Source organism: Varroa jacobsoni, unplaced genomic scaffold, assembly GCF_002532875.2.
Source record: "Varroa jacobsoni isolate VJ856 unplaced genomic scaffold, vjacob_1.0 scaffold_614, whole genome shotgun sequence".
Classification (NCBI taxonomy): Eukaryota; Metazoa; Arthropoda; class Arachnida; order Mesostigmata; family Varroidae; genus Varroa; species Varroa jacobsoni.
The window spans coordinates 198884-216916 of NW_019213516.1; the positions used below are offsets into that span (position 1 = coordinate 198884).

At 41.8% G+C, this 18033-nt stretch overlaps 1 protein-coding gene across 7 annotated transcripts in view; it reads right to left on the reverse strand.

The window, feature by feature from the left end:
* Positions 1–18033, reverse strand: part of LOC111261915 (uncharacterized) — a 110126-nt gene that overhangs the window by 52659 nt on the left and 39434 nt on the right. For 2 of the 7 annotated variants that reach the window (XM_086968888.1, XM_086968889.1), the window contains one exon: positions 7785–7883. The exons of the other annotated variants lie outside the window; for them this stretch is intronic. In XM_086968888.1, coding sequence (XP_086825014.1) covers positions 7785–7803 — 19 coding nt within the window. In that variant the 5' untranslated portion in view covers positions 7804–7883. The remainder of the gene's footprint in view (positions 1–7784; positions 7884–18033) is intronic. 7 annotated transcript variants of the gene reach the window in all.

Below are 18033 nucleotides of genomic sequence, written 5' to 3' on the forward strand. Positions count from 1 at the left end.
TGAGGCGAAACTGCGTTTAAAAAATAGCTCAAAAGCTCCGTTCTCACTTTGATAAATGAGTGTTTTCTAGCTAAATCTTGCTTTGACTATACTGTTGAAAACAAAACTTTCCAATATTGCTTAAAAATGAACGTTTTTACTACCTCTTCACTTCTGGAACAGAGCATGAGATCCTGTATGATTGTTGGTTATTTATGCTGGACTTTTTAATTCATGGATGCCTCTTTGAGCCTTTTAAGGTCAGCTAAATGTTTTCATATTTCATACACAAGTACGGCTACAATATCATTAACTGAACTCCAAATAATTAATTTCTTGATCACTTTAACAGTGTTCTGCGGAGGGGATTACTGGTAATTGGGAAAGCAATAATTAAAATTCAACTACCGACAACCCAGATTTAGCTCGGCATTGATGCCAGAATTTACGCTTTATTTTTCCGAGGATTCCAGTTTATAGTACTAGTAGTGGTAAGGACATCCATTGTATCCTTTCCGAAAACGTTAACCTAACTTTATAAGTCACTTTTGCTAATTCAACAAATCTATCTGCTTATGTACGCACGGATCAACGCAAACTCCGTATATAGTACGTCTACAGCTAGCCAATATTAATGTATGTTTTTTCTTGTGTCTGTAGAGTTTGTTCTCTACACACGCTAGACCCTTATATAAAAGTCCTACTCGACAACAAAAAAAATGATTGGCTGGCTGATCAAAGCTTCCTGCGCCTAGTCCTATAAAATATATTACCTATTGTATCTAGAGCTTCTGTTCTTTACTTGTCATGTAATCTATATTCTCCTTTTCAAATTAGCTGCTGAACCTGTTGTATAAGTAATATCAACAGTAAATAAAAGGCCTCATTGATAAGAACCATCCCATCAAAAACACACCCGAGGGACAAATGACAATGTTTATACACAACTCATAATCCTTTTTTTTCATAAGGCATCCTTCTGTTTGACATCTGCACCATCGTTCTCTTTGGCTGTTATGGGTAACACTTACAAACACATAGACTTGCAGCTTTGTTTTTGATAAAGAATTACCATTGCTTATACCAGCGAATGTAGTTGTCCTAAAAAAAAAAACTACTGGACTAGACTTATAGGTTTCGTCAACCACGCTCAGGAAATAGATGCTGATAACCGTTCTTATCATCTTCACGGCTTTTGTAGGACATGCAAGACAATGGTGTTTCGAAAACGATAACTGCAACATAAATTTTTATACGCAGAGATACGCTTAGTCGGAATCTGGCCTCATTGCTACCTTCAATTTTTGTCTAAATTATTATTGTTATATTATATCGTTGGTTATTCTACAGACAGTATAATAGAAAAGTGCTGTTTGACTTTATCATGCGGTGGTAAAAGCATTTGTCATGATGCCCACAGTCAATGGCCATGTTTAGCTTGAAGGCTGCGCGTAAAATAGCACGCGTCAGACGGTCAAACCAAATCATACTATTACCATTCGGCTGCTGAAGGTGTCACCAGTCTCGAATGCAGCAGTGAAATGCGTCGAAAGTTACTAGAAGTGCATGTGTGGTCTAATCAGGCCAATGGAACTTGTTTTTTCAGTACTTGCAGGCCTACTTGGAAATAAATGCAACCAGCGTTAATGAATGCAAACTTTGAAATCACTTTGAGTTTTCTCTGCCTCTGAAATTGCTATTACTTTTAGAAAGAATAGAGTTACGAAGTTTTGTCCCGACAAGTAAATGTAGCGTATGTTCAATATTCTAGGCTGATCTCTAAATTCCACCAGCTAAGAGTGCACTTAAAGAGTACCAAAAACAAGTAGGGCAATATAATTTAGTATTAGCTGCTTAACTCAATGGAACGATAACATCTAAAAATCAGACGCCCTCCGTATACCCGTATATACGCAGTAAAAGCCCGCATTTAAAATGGAATACGAATGATAGCATTCTTCAAGCGAGTTCAAAAACCTTGGCATTTCCCATATTGAAGTACATATTCCCAAGCATCACACGACACTTAATTCAGTATGCCAGTCTCATGAGAGTACACGAGCATTACGTAGGCATATGCACACCATATGGCAGAAAAGCTAGGAAAAGTCGATTAGATACCATGCATATTGTACAGCTCAACGTTACAATCATTTGTTTGTCACCGATTATCTCCACATATGTGCCAGTTTCAATAGCTGTTCTCATTGTCGCGGGCGCACTTGTATAGAACAATTATACCACGTAGACAATATGACAATAACGCTAAGTGACTGGTCACAAATGCTTGTTTATGCGATGTTACAGTATAAAAAATTTGTTCAAAGCCTTTGATCGCGGGAAAGCTTTGGCCAAACAAACTTTAACTTATGCACAAATACACAACTTCGATAGCTTCAATAGGCTCCTTGCCACATAATTTACAAAGTTAATCTGTAATGCTTAGGCGTTATCACGCAGTCATAGATCATGATTTCTTAGTGGCGCAGATTAATCTTGTACATAAATGTACATCACTGATGGAAACCTTCCTCTGTAACATCTTCACTTCGTTCGTGTCTCGCTGATACTGTTCGGCCAGGGCCGTTTTTCTTACGGCGAGCCGTTTTGGACTTTCTCCTTCAACGGAAAGGATTTTCCGTTTCCTTCAGCCGAGCTAAACCCGCGCAAAGGAGAGGAAGTAACCCACGTAAAATATAGGCGGTCCTTGAGCTCCACTGCTACGAAGACATGTAGTTTCTATGCTCCTCTATGCTTTTCTTTCTATGCTAAAAGTGTCACAATTCCCCGAACTCACGGGCGAAGCAAGAAGCGTATTCGATTCTTGAAGCCTGCAGGGTTAACGGGGCGCATAGTAACGTGTCAAGCTTGTGTAAGACGGTCGTTTTAGCAGTGGAAACAGCGGCCGCCATCGCTGTCGACTTCGGAGATCAACTGGAGAGACAGTTTTACTAGCTGCGGCTGGTGAGCGTCGAACGACTTAGATTCAGCTTCGGAGCGCGGAAGAAACGGACGAGAGAAACGAAAACGATTTTCTAAAATACCACTACCACTACAGCTTCGGCTGTTGGGAGTAATAATGGTAGCAATAGCGCGACTAGTGCCACTGCCATTGTAACTACAAGCACGGCCAAAGCTTCGTCGGCTGGCGAACAGTGAAGCGCCGCTCTTTCTGATCTTGTTTTGTTCTGGGCCGGTTCGAGGCTATTCAGTACCCTTTCTGCCAGCAAGCCAACGCGGTGACGGCAGCGGCCACATCCGCTGAAGATGTGCATGTTTATATCTGCTAGAATAAAATGTAGCGGCATAGTAACTACAGCTGGAGGGAAAACGTTGAGCGAGCTACTATTTATGAGACGAAATCTACCGAAGAGGTATTACCACTTTCATATTTAGACTTCGCATAGGTAAGTGGATAAGTGGATCACTTCTGAACAAAAGAAGTGGACTCTAACGAAGGAAAAAGAATAACATTGGTGTGCACGGGCTATGGGAACTGCCGACAGCTCTTGTAGATGGAGACAACGCGACTAAGGAAGCTTGCTTTGCCTCTGGTATCGCAGTAGGCTACGTTGAATGGTTCCTTTCCGTTTTCGAGAGGTCCGTATTGTTGTCCAAGATCGATAACAGATCGTCTACAGAGCACAAACAAAACGGGTTTTGGATTCGATAGTATCGTTCATTATTTACAGATTACGGTTTTAGGTGCATAGCGAGCTGAGGATGGTAAACGAATCGGAAATCCGCCTGCATTCGCTAGTGAAGTATTATCATTATGCATTGACTCAAGGTGCCGACTGAAATACTAAATATCCAGAAATTTAGTTGCTATTGATGAGGTATGGTTGAAACAAAACGCACATTCGCGCAAGACCTCAATCTCACGGATTAGCGCGTTTAAAATTCCTCTTATCGAATACAGTTATGTTGTGTTATTATTTATGTGGGATAACATAACTTCATAACATTTAGTCGTTATCTGTCATTGTGAATAATTCATATTTATTTAATATTCGCTTGCCGAAATCCCTTGAAGCCTCCACCATGTGTCCTGATTTTTCTTTGATTCTACTCGTTCCCTTTTGGAGGGGCGGCTGCGGCCAGGTGCGTGATAGGATCACATAATGCAGACTTTTATTTTTGTGCGGGCTAAAACAGCCATTTGCGTTGATTAGAAAGAGTATTATTCTTCCGTGTAACAGATAGCACAGACTGCTCTTTTGTCCACCTTGAAAATGGCCTGATGCCAAAAACCATATTTTCATATGGTTTAACAACGTCTAACAGCACCTTTACCATTGCGCGAGCTGCAATGCTTGTTGGATAAACTGGCAACAAGTTCTAAAATGATTAATGCGTTTTGAACAGTTTAAGCACTGATATGTAGTCAAACAAGCCTTAGTAGTAGCTATTGTGGACTGCTTCTTCAATCTTTTTTTTGAGGCTGTAACTAGGTCTCGACGCTTCTTTCAGATTCCTAAAACCCGCTGGAGTTCTAAAGGAATGTCAATTAAAGGCTTAAGGCACACTCGTTTTCCAACTGCGCTTCGCGGTGGCATTCCCATCCTAGGTTATCCTCTACTTGCGCGAAACCGCAGCTGGCCCGAAGTGGGCTATTTGTTGAGCTGGTAGGCCAATCTTACGGAGAGGAAAAACGACAGGGGGGTTACCGCTTCGGTCGTCGTTCTCTGAGAGATTCCTCGCTGTCTTCAAAGTAAGAAGTCGTGCTCAGGTTGCCAGCAAGGATACATATATATATATATAGCTTTGTTTCTGTCGTTATTGAGTTGTAGTTGGGGGATCCGGGAGGTAATGGGCTTGCTATATCTGTGCTAGCTCAACGCTGGTGGTAGAGCCAGCGTCGGCAACGGTTGGTAAGAAATTACGTTATTGTAGTTCAATGGGAGTTTTACCAGTTTGTGTAACGAGTTCAGCATCAGTTGAAAGAAAAAACAGTGATGCAGTCCGCTTCTTCATAATTCGGATCGCATCAGATAGTGACAAAACTAATAATGCTAAGTATGTATTACTGTTGACACTTGCCAATCGTCCTATGCAGCTTGAATGAAAGCAACTGTAGTCTGTATGACAAAAGAAAACAGTTGTATGAAATATTTCTCCTTAATAAACGCGACTCCTCAAACCCTTTTTGGATTAGAGTAGTAAAGCTCGTTAGAGTAGTAAAAATCCGGTCATACTGAAAAGCATTAAAGGTAATAGCATTATGCAAAGATGAGCATATATCATGTGACTGATGCATACTCATTTTCTTCATAATGGGCAGCTGTTAGATTTCGCTACCCATCAAATCATCGCATAGGCTAAAGCGATGAACTAACATTATAAAAAAGGCATTTTGATATAGCATTACCCTCTATCTTGTATACATACTACCTCTATTAGGCCCTATAAATAGACAGGACATACATATTACCTTTATGGCCCCTGTGGCATATATATCTCTAATGTACATATGTGTGTGATATGTCATATCTGTGCGCACTAACGTCTATAAGACGAAACCAATCGCGGTAGGCCGACATTTCGGCCAAGTTTTCCGCACGCATGGCAAAGGTGACAATGGCTATGTGTTATTTGTACTTGCGCTACCAAGGAAGCACGCTTTGGGCGGGTCTATTTCCTATTAAACTCGAGTTCCTGTTAATGAAAACAGGTTCTTTACGCAGGTAAGCTAAAAAGTCTTCTGACGGCTTGAAAGTGGGAACTGTTTTAAGCCGAAAGGTCCGCGAGGAGAACTGATTTTACCCACAATAATTTATATTGTATGGATCATGATTAGATCGCCAAGCGTTTTTGCTGTTGACATTTTTACCGAGGACAAATATTTTCTTGTCGGAAAAACATTGTAGATAACTTGCTGCTCCATTTTTGAAAGAATTGAGAACCAACGACAACGATCAATTATTGCTCTTATTGCCCTTGGGAAGTATCGGCGATCCCACATCAAGGCTTTCTGCCAACAATCTCACCTCAAAAGAACAATCATCAGCAATGCGTCTTAGATGGCAACGCTTAACTTGGAAGTCGTCACTGTTTTTTGTCGTTTCCGTTACACTGTACTGCTACAATTGGCTCTTCATTCTTCTTCAGACGTATATTTATTTCCAATGGTGTGTGTTATAAATTTTAGGTAACGCATATGCTTAACGTTCTCTATTACGGCTCGTGTCATCGATAGAATATGTCTACGTTTTGGTGCTACATATGTATAACTAGGCAGACAGAACCTAAAACAGGGTACGTTCCATGCTACAGCTGTCCTACTCTGGCTGAAATAGTACTGCTCATATCCTCATACGTTTTCGTATTTTGCTAGCGTCAAATTAATTGCTTCTCAGCTATTATTCCAGCCCATCCGGATAAGTTTGGCACGATAAGCATATATATTCAGTATAGCTTCGGCAATAATTATGGCAGATATTCGCATTGATGATCATAATGTGATCTGTGTAGATTCAATCTAACCTCAGGCATCTACTTTACGATACGTCATGATACCGAACAGGTGCGTCGTGGCCTTATCCGGCGTATCCGGTATTCTTGTGCATGTCGCTAGCCTAAATCTAAACAGCTGGTGGTAAGCAAACCTGCATTCATTCAACAACCGTAAAAACTACGCGTGATCTTATCCGGGTAGCAACTTCAAAATGACACCAAAAAATCAACAACAAATATGAATGAATAAATATATTCAGATAAATCTTTCCTTACGGAAATCATTATCCATTTAAACCTTCGCTTCTTCAGTTATTTGAGGGTATAAGAAGGTATAAGTTCACCTACTGATAGAAAACTTAATTTTTACAGTTTCATTGAAAACAAAAAAGCCAATGATGGCCTGAAGTTATATGCTACATCAAACAGTGGTTTTGGTAGGATGTAGACCTCTTCACAGATAGGCCGCGAATTTTCGATCTACGGCCATCAACAAGCGGTCGACAAACTCAAGGAAAGCAATTGTGCCGTTACTGATGGCATAGGGCGATATTTAAGCAAACAAAAATGGCCAAAAACAGGATAAGGCGAATAACCGCTATGAAGAAAACCAAACGAACCCATCTATCTGATATCAATGATGCACAGTCATATATATATATATATATATATATATATATATATATAATCCGTAATAAAAAAAATTTTTAGCTTGATTATGCCGACAACATAGCCGTCGCTGTTCGTAGCGTTTTACCAACAACATATTCTGCATTGTAAGCGTATACTTAGAGCACAATACCTTATCTGTAATAATAGGCACATCAAGGCGCGTTAGGTAGGCCAGCTATTATGCTTACATGCGTGATAAAAATACAGGTTATTTGACCTCATTTTACCTGGTTTAGTGGCTATAGTTTGCTAGAGTCTATATAATAAGTGTAATTATATACATATATATATTTATATTGACTTATTACGGGGCCTTGGTCTATGGGCCAATAATATTGACGAACGGTGTGCTCGTCACCACGTATTATTATAAAACGGAACTTGTTGCGAGCCGAATAGTAATTTCTTTGAATACCATAGGAATTGAATGAATAAACGATTCTTGTAATCACTTTTGGTAAAGCTTATTGATGATTGATCTAGAATATCAAGTTAGGATTATCTTTCTAATGGTTAGACCGGTCAAATCATGTTACTGGTATTAGAAGATATGAGCAATTGTAGGAAATACCAGGTGCTGACGTTTCATAGATTATCCGTATTTTTCAACAGTGCCAGTGAAAACGTAAAGAGCAGACATATTAATACGCTTTAGCTGATATTGGTCGCGTACTCACGCACGATTGCGGTAGTCATCGTCGTCACAGTGGGCGAAGCACGATCATTTATACAGCAAACGTCAGAACACTTTCAGCTCACCATATGGCTCTGTTTTACTGAAAAAAAAACGGTGGAAGTTTTTTTTTCAGTGTCGCGGTTCGCTAACGGCAGTGGAAGAAATTTGCTTACTGACAATTCATGACGACTTCATGACGACTCATTCCAGTTTTATTTGACGCAGGCGATCGATCCGCTCTATTGTTTTGGCCTTGGCAAATGCTTTTGGCCAACGTAACCATGGTAGATGACAGTCTGCTTAGGAATCATTTACTATGGACGATATATATATTTGAAGGCCTGTTAAAGTCTGATCGACATAGCTATATATATTTTTGATATTTTGAACTAATGCCCGACAGGGTTAAGTACCGGACTCAGAACACAAAAACTTTTTGACATTTTTGATATAACAGATATTGTCGCGTAGATTGAATTACTTTTCGTGTAATATATAATGCAGTTAATTATAACGTCGCCTGTAACCGATCAAGCCTGAAGGGAAAAGGGATTCCGGTAAAGGGGCATGGCCAGTTCGATCGCGGCAAAAGGTTTGAAGGCCTATTTTCGCTCAAGTATTACTATTGTCATAGGTATCAGTATAATTTTGAACAATAGGCATCATAAACTCTATTATTTTGAATCTAATTATATTTAATAATGCATCGGGTATACAGCAACAGTAAGATAGTAAACGTTTATTTATGAGATATGCGATGTGGGCAGAGTTGGAGCCCTAATTGATTAACTTACTAGATACAATTTAAATAGTATGCCAACTGCATGCGATAGTTTACAAACTATAATAACGAACCGGGTCTTAAATAGTACAGAAATATCGTGGAAAGTGGGTCTGATTCAGTTAGTAGCAGTCCTTATTGGTATAGCGGCCAAAATGTTCGACTTCAGCATCTTGCGATAACTATACGTCGTTTATAACTTGGTTCATAGTTTTCCACCAGCCTATAATTTGACATTGATTTGTAAACCTAGGTCTATTTCCGCCTTACCGGTGCTTTGCTTCGTTTTTACCTGCGTTCCAAAAATCTCGTCGAACGCCTACATTTTCCCCACACCCCATTACTTTGGTTAAATCGTCGACTTTTCTATGTATCCGAGAGACAGGATAAGAATACTAAAAGCTCCCTCTAGTGTTATCTTCTCTATTAAAGCCTGCCTTAAAATGATTAAAACAGAGAAAATCCTGAGACTCTTCGAGAGCCTCAGTGCACATAGATACGCACAAGCACACAGAAATGTTGTTAGAGTCGTTTGGCACTTCCCCTCCTCTCTCAAGTATATGCAGAGAGGTACTCAGATAAATGTGGAAAGCATCAGAAGCACCATATCTCTAAGCAAGGACCATAAAGCACTCGAAGCCACTGTGGCTATCTTTGCCATCATAGCAGTAGCTTTAGACGTTTACATTAATTTCCACATGACCGCATGGTACAGGGGCGTGGGTATGTTGGTGTGCGAATGTGTGTTAATGTAGTACTCTTGGCTGAATAACGGGCAAAAGAAAAAAGGTTGTAAGCAACAGGTCTGACTAATCCACTGTCAATAGATCTACTACAATTGAGTAGCAGTAGCAGGACTGCCAGTCAAATGCTATCTCTATTATAGTAGTTGGTATTGTAACCATGGTAGCCAATTTCTGGTCCTTCTTTGGCGCCTCTTTAAAGGACTATGATGAGTACTGTCATTTAATATATTACGCACTACATTGCTGACCTCGGAATAAAGTGCCATTAAGCGGCGTAGGTTTAACGGAAACAGCAACTAGGAATCACAGGAGAATCTTCTGCAACAGAAAAAGAAATTTTGAACAGGTCATAGAACACTCATAGCACACGAACAAGCTATAATACATAACAATGGTGTATTGAGCTCGGCATATTAAGATAGGCTGCTCTTTTAGAAAAACGATTTGTCGTCTGCACTTCCATGAGGTCTTGCTTGAATCCGTAACCCTACTCAATTTCCTTGACTAGGCCAATGTATGCCTTACTATAATTTTTTTCCGTAGCCCACACCCACCTCCGAAAGGTAGTATTAGGATAAGTAGTAAAAAGGAATAACTTGCCAAGTGCGAGGAACGCACCACCGGCTAACGAACGAACGATCTGTTTACTGCAAAATCACTCTTGTTGGAGCCAGACTGGCTGTCCTCCTGCAAGACGCTAACGACAACCGCACCCAGTATTGACAGTTTTGCAGCAGTGTCGACCGACCTCGTTTAGAGCATGATCACTGCAATTAGTTTTCTGCCAGCTGTTGACAAACAGCATTATTGCTTCCACTACAATTGCCAGTATGACCACTGCTACTACTAATATTTTTGTTGCTGGTAGATGGCGCCACCGATACTGTCGCTGTTACTACCGCCGCCCTCTGGTGTCCCGATAGCTGCGAGCTCTGGCACTATACAGGGGAATTACTTTCGATCAACCATTCGTTCCACGCAGACACTGTAGTGTGGTAGCTCTCTGGGCTTCCTGGTTGACTGTCACTGTATGGATGAGAAACTTTGTGAAAAATGGCAATTCTTTTCCGGAATGGGAAAGCCCGTCTAACCGAACGGGCTCATCCAACTGAGTCAAAGCAACGTTGCTCGAACAAGCTCTCCTATAGCAGTTACAACATCTAGCGCAAAGTCTTCCGGTCTCCCACGGTATTGATAATAGATTCGGAAACTTTTGCTTTCCGTAGTCATCTTCAAAGAATCTGACTCCTTCTCAGCTTCAGCTAAACGGCAGAACGGAAGGGCGGACGGGTAGTGGGTGAGTGCAGAGCGGTGCAAATTGAGTAACCTCTAGCAAGCTCAATATTAAGTTTCATATTTCCACTTGAACTTCGCAAAAGAGCTCATGCTAGAAGAGACTTGAGAAAAAACAAAAGAAAAATGTGTGTAACGCACTGGCCAATGAACAATCTAATTTAGCTTAGGAGGTCTTCTCGAAAGCAGCACCGTTCGCATAAGAGGCAGTTCCCATACTGTACGAAAAAATGATGTGAATCATCGCCGTGAACAGATCGTTAAGGTAAACTTGTTTCATGCGGTTATATTGTTCCTCGCTAAAAACGTCATCTAACTAAGTTATAAAAATACTAGAGAATATCTAGTAGCTTGTAAGTTGCTAACACCTCTAAAGTGAGAGTAGGGGATGCAAAGTATTCTGCCCTAAGTACTTTTGAGGACAGATATAGGTTTGGATCATTCAAATGTGCTTTTCCCCCTCGTAGAGTTCAACTAAATCGTTTTGATTCTTTATGGACGCTATTCGACGGGGTGGTCGTACTGTTTTACTTATGGAAATTCGAAGAGAGCCTGTAAGATTATTGTCTCATCTCAAAATAGCTTCTGGTTCACATGCATACCGTGTGTACGACAATACGTCTAGACCACTTTTGCCATTGATGGCGATATTACTCGAGCCGGACCTGACTTAAAAAAGCCGAACCTCGTTACAAAATACTAAGGGACCTTGTGCGTGTCCCCTAACAATTCTTCCCAGTATCTGACCTGAGCAATGCGACAAGACAACCTAGTCCATAAGAGACTGTACTGTATCTAATTTTAATTCTCCCCCTCTTTCCGAACGGCCACGATAGCGTATGTATCTGTATCCTTATGCGAGTGTCTGTGTGTTCGTAACGATGTATACGGATATAAAGATCCTTCCCTTTTTGTACTTATATTCTTCGTCGTCCTTTAAAGGCTCAGCGGATGTATCAGCCTTGGCCTTAGCTTACCATAGATTTATGCCTATCACTCTATTACCCACTCCCTATCTCATTGTCAAGTTATCTTTATGACTTGTTAGCTGAAAACTCTTTCTTTTTTTTACCTTCGCCATTACTCCTTTTATTCTATGAGGCAGCTAGCCTAGCTTTAGCCACTGAAAATCATACGAGCCCAACTTGTGTCCAGAGACGTCGGACGTCGGTGCTACAAATGACTTTGGCTCGCCGGCCCACTCTCCAAGGAAGCACAAGGTCCTCGCAGCAGAAACAGTTCACACAACCCCGTCCGCATCAAAGACTGGGGCATCCGCTCACTGTTCTACGTCTCGTTCCTTATCGTGTCTAAGCTGGAGTGAAATACTTTTATCATTATTTAATATTATCTCTGCGCTCGGACAGCTAAATTCATATCACATTGCTTTTCTAGACCCCTCTTTCCTCTTGAAATTTTACGAAAGGAGCAGGTTCGCGGTCGTAGTTTCTTAAATGACATCCTCTCGATTGCAGCATCGGGCAGAAGGGGCGACATGAAACTATGCAATACTCGTACGTGAACAGCTACCTTTTCGGATAGCGTTTCTCTTTTTTAGGGCTTCTACTAGGATCACGCTTATGGTTAGCAACACACCTCACGTAATCAAAGGCTTTACCATGCCTCATGGTATTATAAAAATATGCTGCAACCGTAGTCTGCTGCTGCTATTGTCACTTACGTTTCCGTCTTAAGCTGTCTTTATATAAAACAGGGTAACTTGTCGCTTTATCGTAAGCTACATTAGAATAAAACTGACTTTGTTAACGAAAGGAACGAAATTACTGAATCTAAAGGTACTCGCTTTTTTCTTGCCGTTGAAACGCTCTGTTGGGTCGTAACTGACGTTGACTAAAACATAAGGGCAAATGGAGGATAACAGTAATGGCAGATGTTGTATGGGGTCGAAAATGCACCACGGGTCCTATACACCTAGCCACCATCCCGTGGCATTGGCAGTGCAGTGCTTCGGCAGGGCTGCTCATAGCGATTATCCTAATACGCAGGAAACATACAACTAGCGGACCATGGTAAGGACTTGTGGCCTGCCGGTTTCCCTCCGCATCACCTCGTCTACGTAAGTTTTGCTTGTCTATGGTCCTTCCGTTCCCATATTTTGGCACAATGTATATCTACGAAAAACAAACTGACATGGCACGAGCAATCCAGACAAGCAGGCGGGCGTCGTTCTTTCTTGTATACTTTGCACCGTCCACGGTCTTATGTTATTCCGATATGGGAAATAAGGACACGTTTTTTTTTGTATAACTTCTGCCTTGTTTGCTCGACTCTTTCTTCCACTGTGCCTGCCTTTTCCTCCTCAACGGGAGGGAAAAAGCAGTAGTGGAGGCGAAAAAGGCCCCGGCATAGAACTGGGCTGAACCGCATCGTTCTGATTCGAGTCATCCTGGCGTTGTCACTGCTGTCTGCGTTTGGCCCCTTGCTGCTTTTGGCTAGGACATCCTAAAAACTCTCGTACGCACTCACTGTCGTTATTTCGTAATCATAAACCCAGTGCTCTTGCAAACAACCCACGTTTACTGGGGGGTTTCGAGTGTGTGAGAACTGAAAAGAAAAGAGGGCGGAGGCGCACTAAACTGCTCATAGTCTGTGGGTAAGTTTACCAGTCGCTTACCCTTAACCTATGTATCTTGTATCCTTTGCCGTTAGACCGTTTACCCTACGTTTTCTTTTTTTTGTGGTTTCTTATACGGCTGTTACTACCCCGTACAACAAGACACAAACACAGAGGCTATGCACACGACTGCTCAAGTTGAAGTTGCTACACCTGTAGCTGCAGTTTTTACTGTACGTACAGCCCCCTTTCGGTATACGAGTCGCTCCTATCTGTCTTTCGCTTATATGCTTCGCGTCCGTGTCAGGCATGTTGCTAGTCAGTGCCCGCCTTGGTTTTCTCCTGACCGACATTGTGACCAAGGCCGACATCTCGGTTTCTACGGTACACCTTGACTTTGAATCACAATTCATTTTTTTCCTTTTTGTTCTATCGTCCTTCTGCATCATCTTATTCTATTCACTCGTCATCATCGCTAAAAACGGTTTCGTTTTTCTGCAGCCAACGAGAGATTACCACAGGCAAGGTCTTTTGATTCATATAAACAAGCACCGGGATCACTCACACACACGTACTCACGCTCAGGAACCCAACTAAGGGATCCGTCGACCGAACAATCTTTATCGCTTCTCGTTTTCATTACGGAGTCAATATTTTTGCCACCCGTCACTTACCAGCGCCGCTTCAGTACACCGCTAAGTCTTTCTGGGTATTCTCTTGATTAGTTGCCCGCTCTGCGATGGGTGGTTTGTGTCCCTCTCTCTGCGTTGCAAGGCCAGTAGCAACCGCGTTAGGCCGACGACAGTAGCACCGTCTAAAAGCATCACACACGTATACGAATTCCCGCGTGCTTCCTTTTTTTCGTGATCATCTGCTAGCATAGACTGAAAAGGAACTACGCAAGAGCACGAATTACTCTCACTGCTGTACTCACCCTGGGAGACCGCATTGATACGCGACACGAAGATCGCCCTTGGATACGGCTGGCTGCGGCGACACACCATCTTTCACTTGCACGTAAATCAAAGACGTGCTGCTCTAGCCTGCACTAGCCAAACTCATATCGTCATTTCCCGCCGCTTTCCATTGCCTCGAAAAGCCTGCCCATTCCCGCGTTGTTGGTCCTCCATGCGCTGGCTCCGCCACTCAGTATAACCATTAGGAGCCCGCTTTTTGCTCTCCCTACGATGATATATCATAGCGGGAGGAATGGTGCGTACATCCTACGAGGATTCCAACTCGGTCTTAGTCCAGGGTTTCACCAAACGGCGAGGCTGGAGAATGCCAGAAAAAAGGACGGAGCCAGCAAGGAGATGCGAATGAGCTGCTACTGCCGCCACTGTCTTGCAGACACAGAAGAGAACGAACGAACGGATGAACCAGTAATCGGCGAAAACCAACTTAGAAGGCTTAACGACAAAGTACATGACAACGACGAGAATGAGACCGTCGAACGGGTGGCCGCATCTGTACCATGTATGACCGGTCTTGCCTGCTGTTCTTCCCCAACAGACAGAGCTTTAGGAGGCTGAGGAACAAATAGTCTCTGCTTGAAAAAAGGACAACCAGAATGTGGGTGAATCACTGTCACTACGATAACGCAGCCACAGCCAACGTCTGCATCGAGACAATTGCAGACGATACCATCGCCGCCCCTACAGCCCATGAATAATTGGGGCACAACAGCAGCATGGAGACCAACACGAATGTCTATGGCGCAATTTGTGGCAGATATAACCGTCTCAGCCTCAATTGAGAGAAGGTCAGAGAAAACGATACGACGAAATTCCTCACAGATGGATAGCACAAAGCTAACTGGCAGGCTAAGGCCTACAGAACTTTAAGGCCATGTTGATATCAATGATACTTCTTTCCAGAAGGTCTAGATAATAGTAATAGCATCGCCATTACCGGGGCTCAGTGATTTCTATTGGAATCATTAGCTTGGCTGACAGCTAGATACGGATAGTCGTCTTTTACTATGATTAGAAGCGACCTTGGCTATGGAGTGTTATCAGAGGCATTGTAAGAAAAGTAGACATGACCTAAGCTAATTTTATAAATCTTCCGGTGAAACAAATCATGGGCAGATCTATAGACATAATAACATTCTTTTAGTAAAAATTGGGCTAAATAGATACACTTTACACGAACGATGTAGTTTTACTATAGTTCCAAGTTCAGTAGACGCTTCAACCGCTTGACACTCACGACCAATCTTCAACGGCAAAAACTTACCAACTGAAGGTACAGTGTACAAGCTCGCACTGACTGTTCAGCTTCTACAAGATAGTAGACGAAGGTAATAAACATACGTGTCTAAGATTCCGTCTAGTGCTAAAAATGAGTAGCTTCTACAGAAACAGTAATGATTAGCGGAGATCGGGCGTTAGTCCGCATGCGGTGAATTCACGCCTCGCATTGAGCTTAGCTATAAATTTCGGTTTGTACTATACGATACAGCAAGTTACGATAGCAATTATACCCTATGCTATACAGCATGTAGGCATACGCTTGCAAGCAACCAGGTTAGTTTGCCCCGGAACAACCCGTTGCAGCCGAACGGCGCTACGAGCGACATTGACCCGCATCTGAAAGCTTTGTTTACAGATTAAGGCGATTCATGCGCATGTAACAACAAACTTATTAATTCGATACATTACGGTAGCACTAATGGTCGCCAAAACTCGGTTCAAACGTTATTCACACATGATCGGATTTATTAAGATATACATCACAGAATGAACACGGAGGATCAGTCATCACAGATCACAATCATATCATCTATACTCCGATTACAAATTAGTTCCCATTGAATCAATATATCTTTACTATTATCATGACGGAATGTTTACATGTTGTGAGCATTCGCTGAGCTCGCGCGCTGGTCCTGCAAAATTCTGTTAACATATCGATTTGCAGGGCGGTCCAAGATAGCGATGGGCTGGCAATCTAAAACAATTGTAACCCCTTATTTTGTGTTTCGGCAACTAACCCTTTGTTCCGCAATTCCGTGATTTTCCTGATAAACCATAACATTTTGTTTATGTCAGTACTGTGCAAAAGTATTTGAATTTCAGTAAAGCTGACCGCTCGGAAAATTCGGTTATCTCGGTTTGCAGTTTGGCTTCCCATCCCTATGCTTAGTTAACCAGTGAGCAACGCAGAGCAGGTTCCTACAACTAAATAGAGCCAATAATCGAAAACACAATAATTTCTATACAGAGAGCGAGAGAAACGACTCCATTTTGCCTTCTCAAAGGCATTATCTGTGCAGAACAACATTTACGCGCACCGTCAGCATCCTGGAATGGTGCTCGGGCAACGCTGGAAAAAGTTGTCAACCCAAATGGATACTGTTACGTTCAGCGTGTCAATGCTGACACGTAAACAATAATTTCCAATGAAAAATTCAAATCAGCGTAGGATCGAAGTTACTCAGACTGATGTCAACGGAACTAGCAATGTTTAAAAGGTAAACAGGCTAAAAAAATAATTATTGTTACTTGGGAGCAAATACTCAAGAGGGCACTAGTTATAAAGTACATTATTTATGATGCAGTAAGCAAGACAAATCTCATTGTAATTTATGACGTCACGAGTAGCGCGCGCGCGCACAAGCGCTCTTCTACGTGTGTCATCGCATTCGGCTCGTAACGTAGCATTGATAAGGTTGACGCCATGCCGTGAAAGAGCCGTCAATAGTCGGCCATGTTGGGCCATATAGTTCCTAGCAGTAGTAGTTGCAGTTAACTGAAGTTCGAAATTATTGCTACATCAATACAAACTGTTGCTAAATATAATTATTTCCATTGCTATGCACCTGCCATATTGAATCGTTTGCTATCTAGTTGATAAGTGCCTCAAGTCTCAGAGGTAACTTTGACTAGCAGTATCATTTGTAACAGTTAGGCAAAATTTGGACGAGAGCGTTACATTGTGACATGTCATTGGCTTAAAATTCATGTCAAAGTTATTCCACGCAGACCCATTCATGCGTGCAGAAAGGAAAGGGCGGAACATTCCACCTATACAAGTTAGATACAGCTCAGACTTGCCCATTTTATATACAATCAAATAGTCAATTATTACGATATTAATCAGTGATTTGCTTCTTTGTAATCGTAAACATATATACGTTCAGTAACACTTATTTTTCTAAGGACACAACACTTACTTTTCTAAACTCTGCGCGATTGTACTGCGTATTTTTTTCAATCGGAATGAAACGCACGGCAGAGCATGCCCAGCCTCACATTCCTATAAATATGCTCTGTGAGAACGTGATGCTTTGAAGTTTCTAATCGATATATTTCGAGGTACAACCAACTTCACGTTTCCATATTTAGCAATTTTAGGGCGGCGTTTTTGTCTGGACTTCGTTATTTGTTAATGCTTCTGTTTAAGTACGCCGATAAAAAGCAATCTCATTATCTGACGCAACTGGTATCAGCTGTATTAATCTCTTCCCAGTGCCTTCCTACGAAGTTCTTGCGAGTACCCCAGTTAGGGCATACTGCGGTGTCTGAGAACCTATTGTGCTCTATGGCGGCTTACCGATATTCCCAGGCGGCACAATCCTCCTTGATTGATCTGTTCTAACGGATAATTTTCTCTATGTTTGTTTAATCATGAACGGTAAATGCAAGATTTTTTTAAGGACAGATCGTTTTCAGGTACCCGCAACGGGAGTAGTCGGCAATTAACAAAACATAAAAGCCTGAATTCCTGCTACAAATATCCAAAAAGTATTTTTTATGTTTTTTCCCCGGGCATTCTCAGTTCTTATCTTGTTAAATCCAAATCACCAATCCTTGCTAACGCTCACCATAGCTATCGTGCGCCTGTCTCGGTA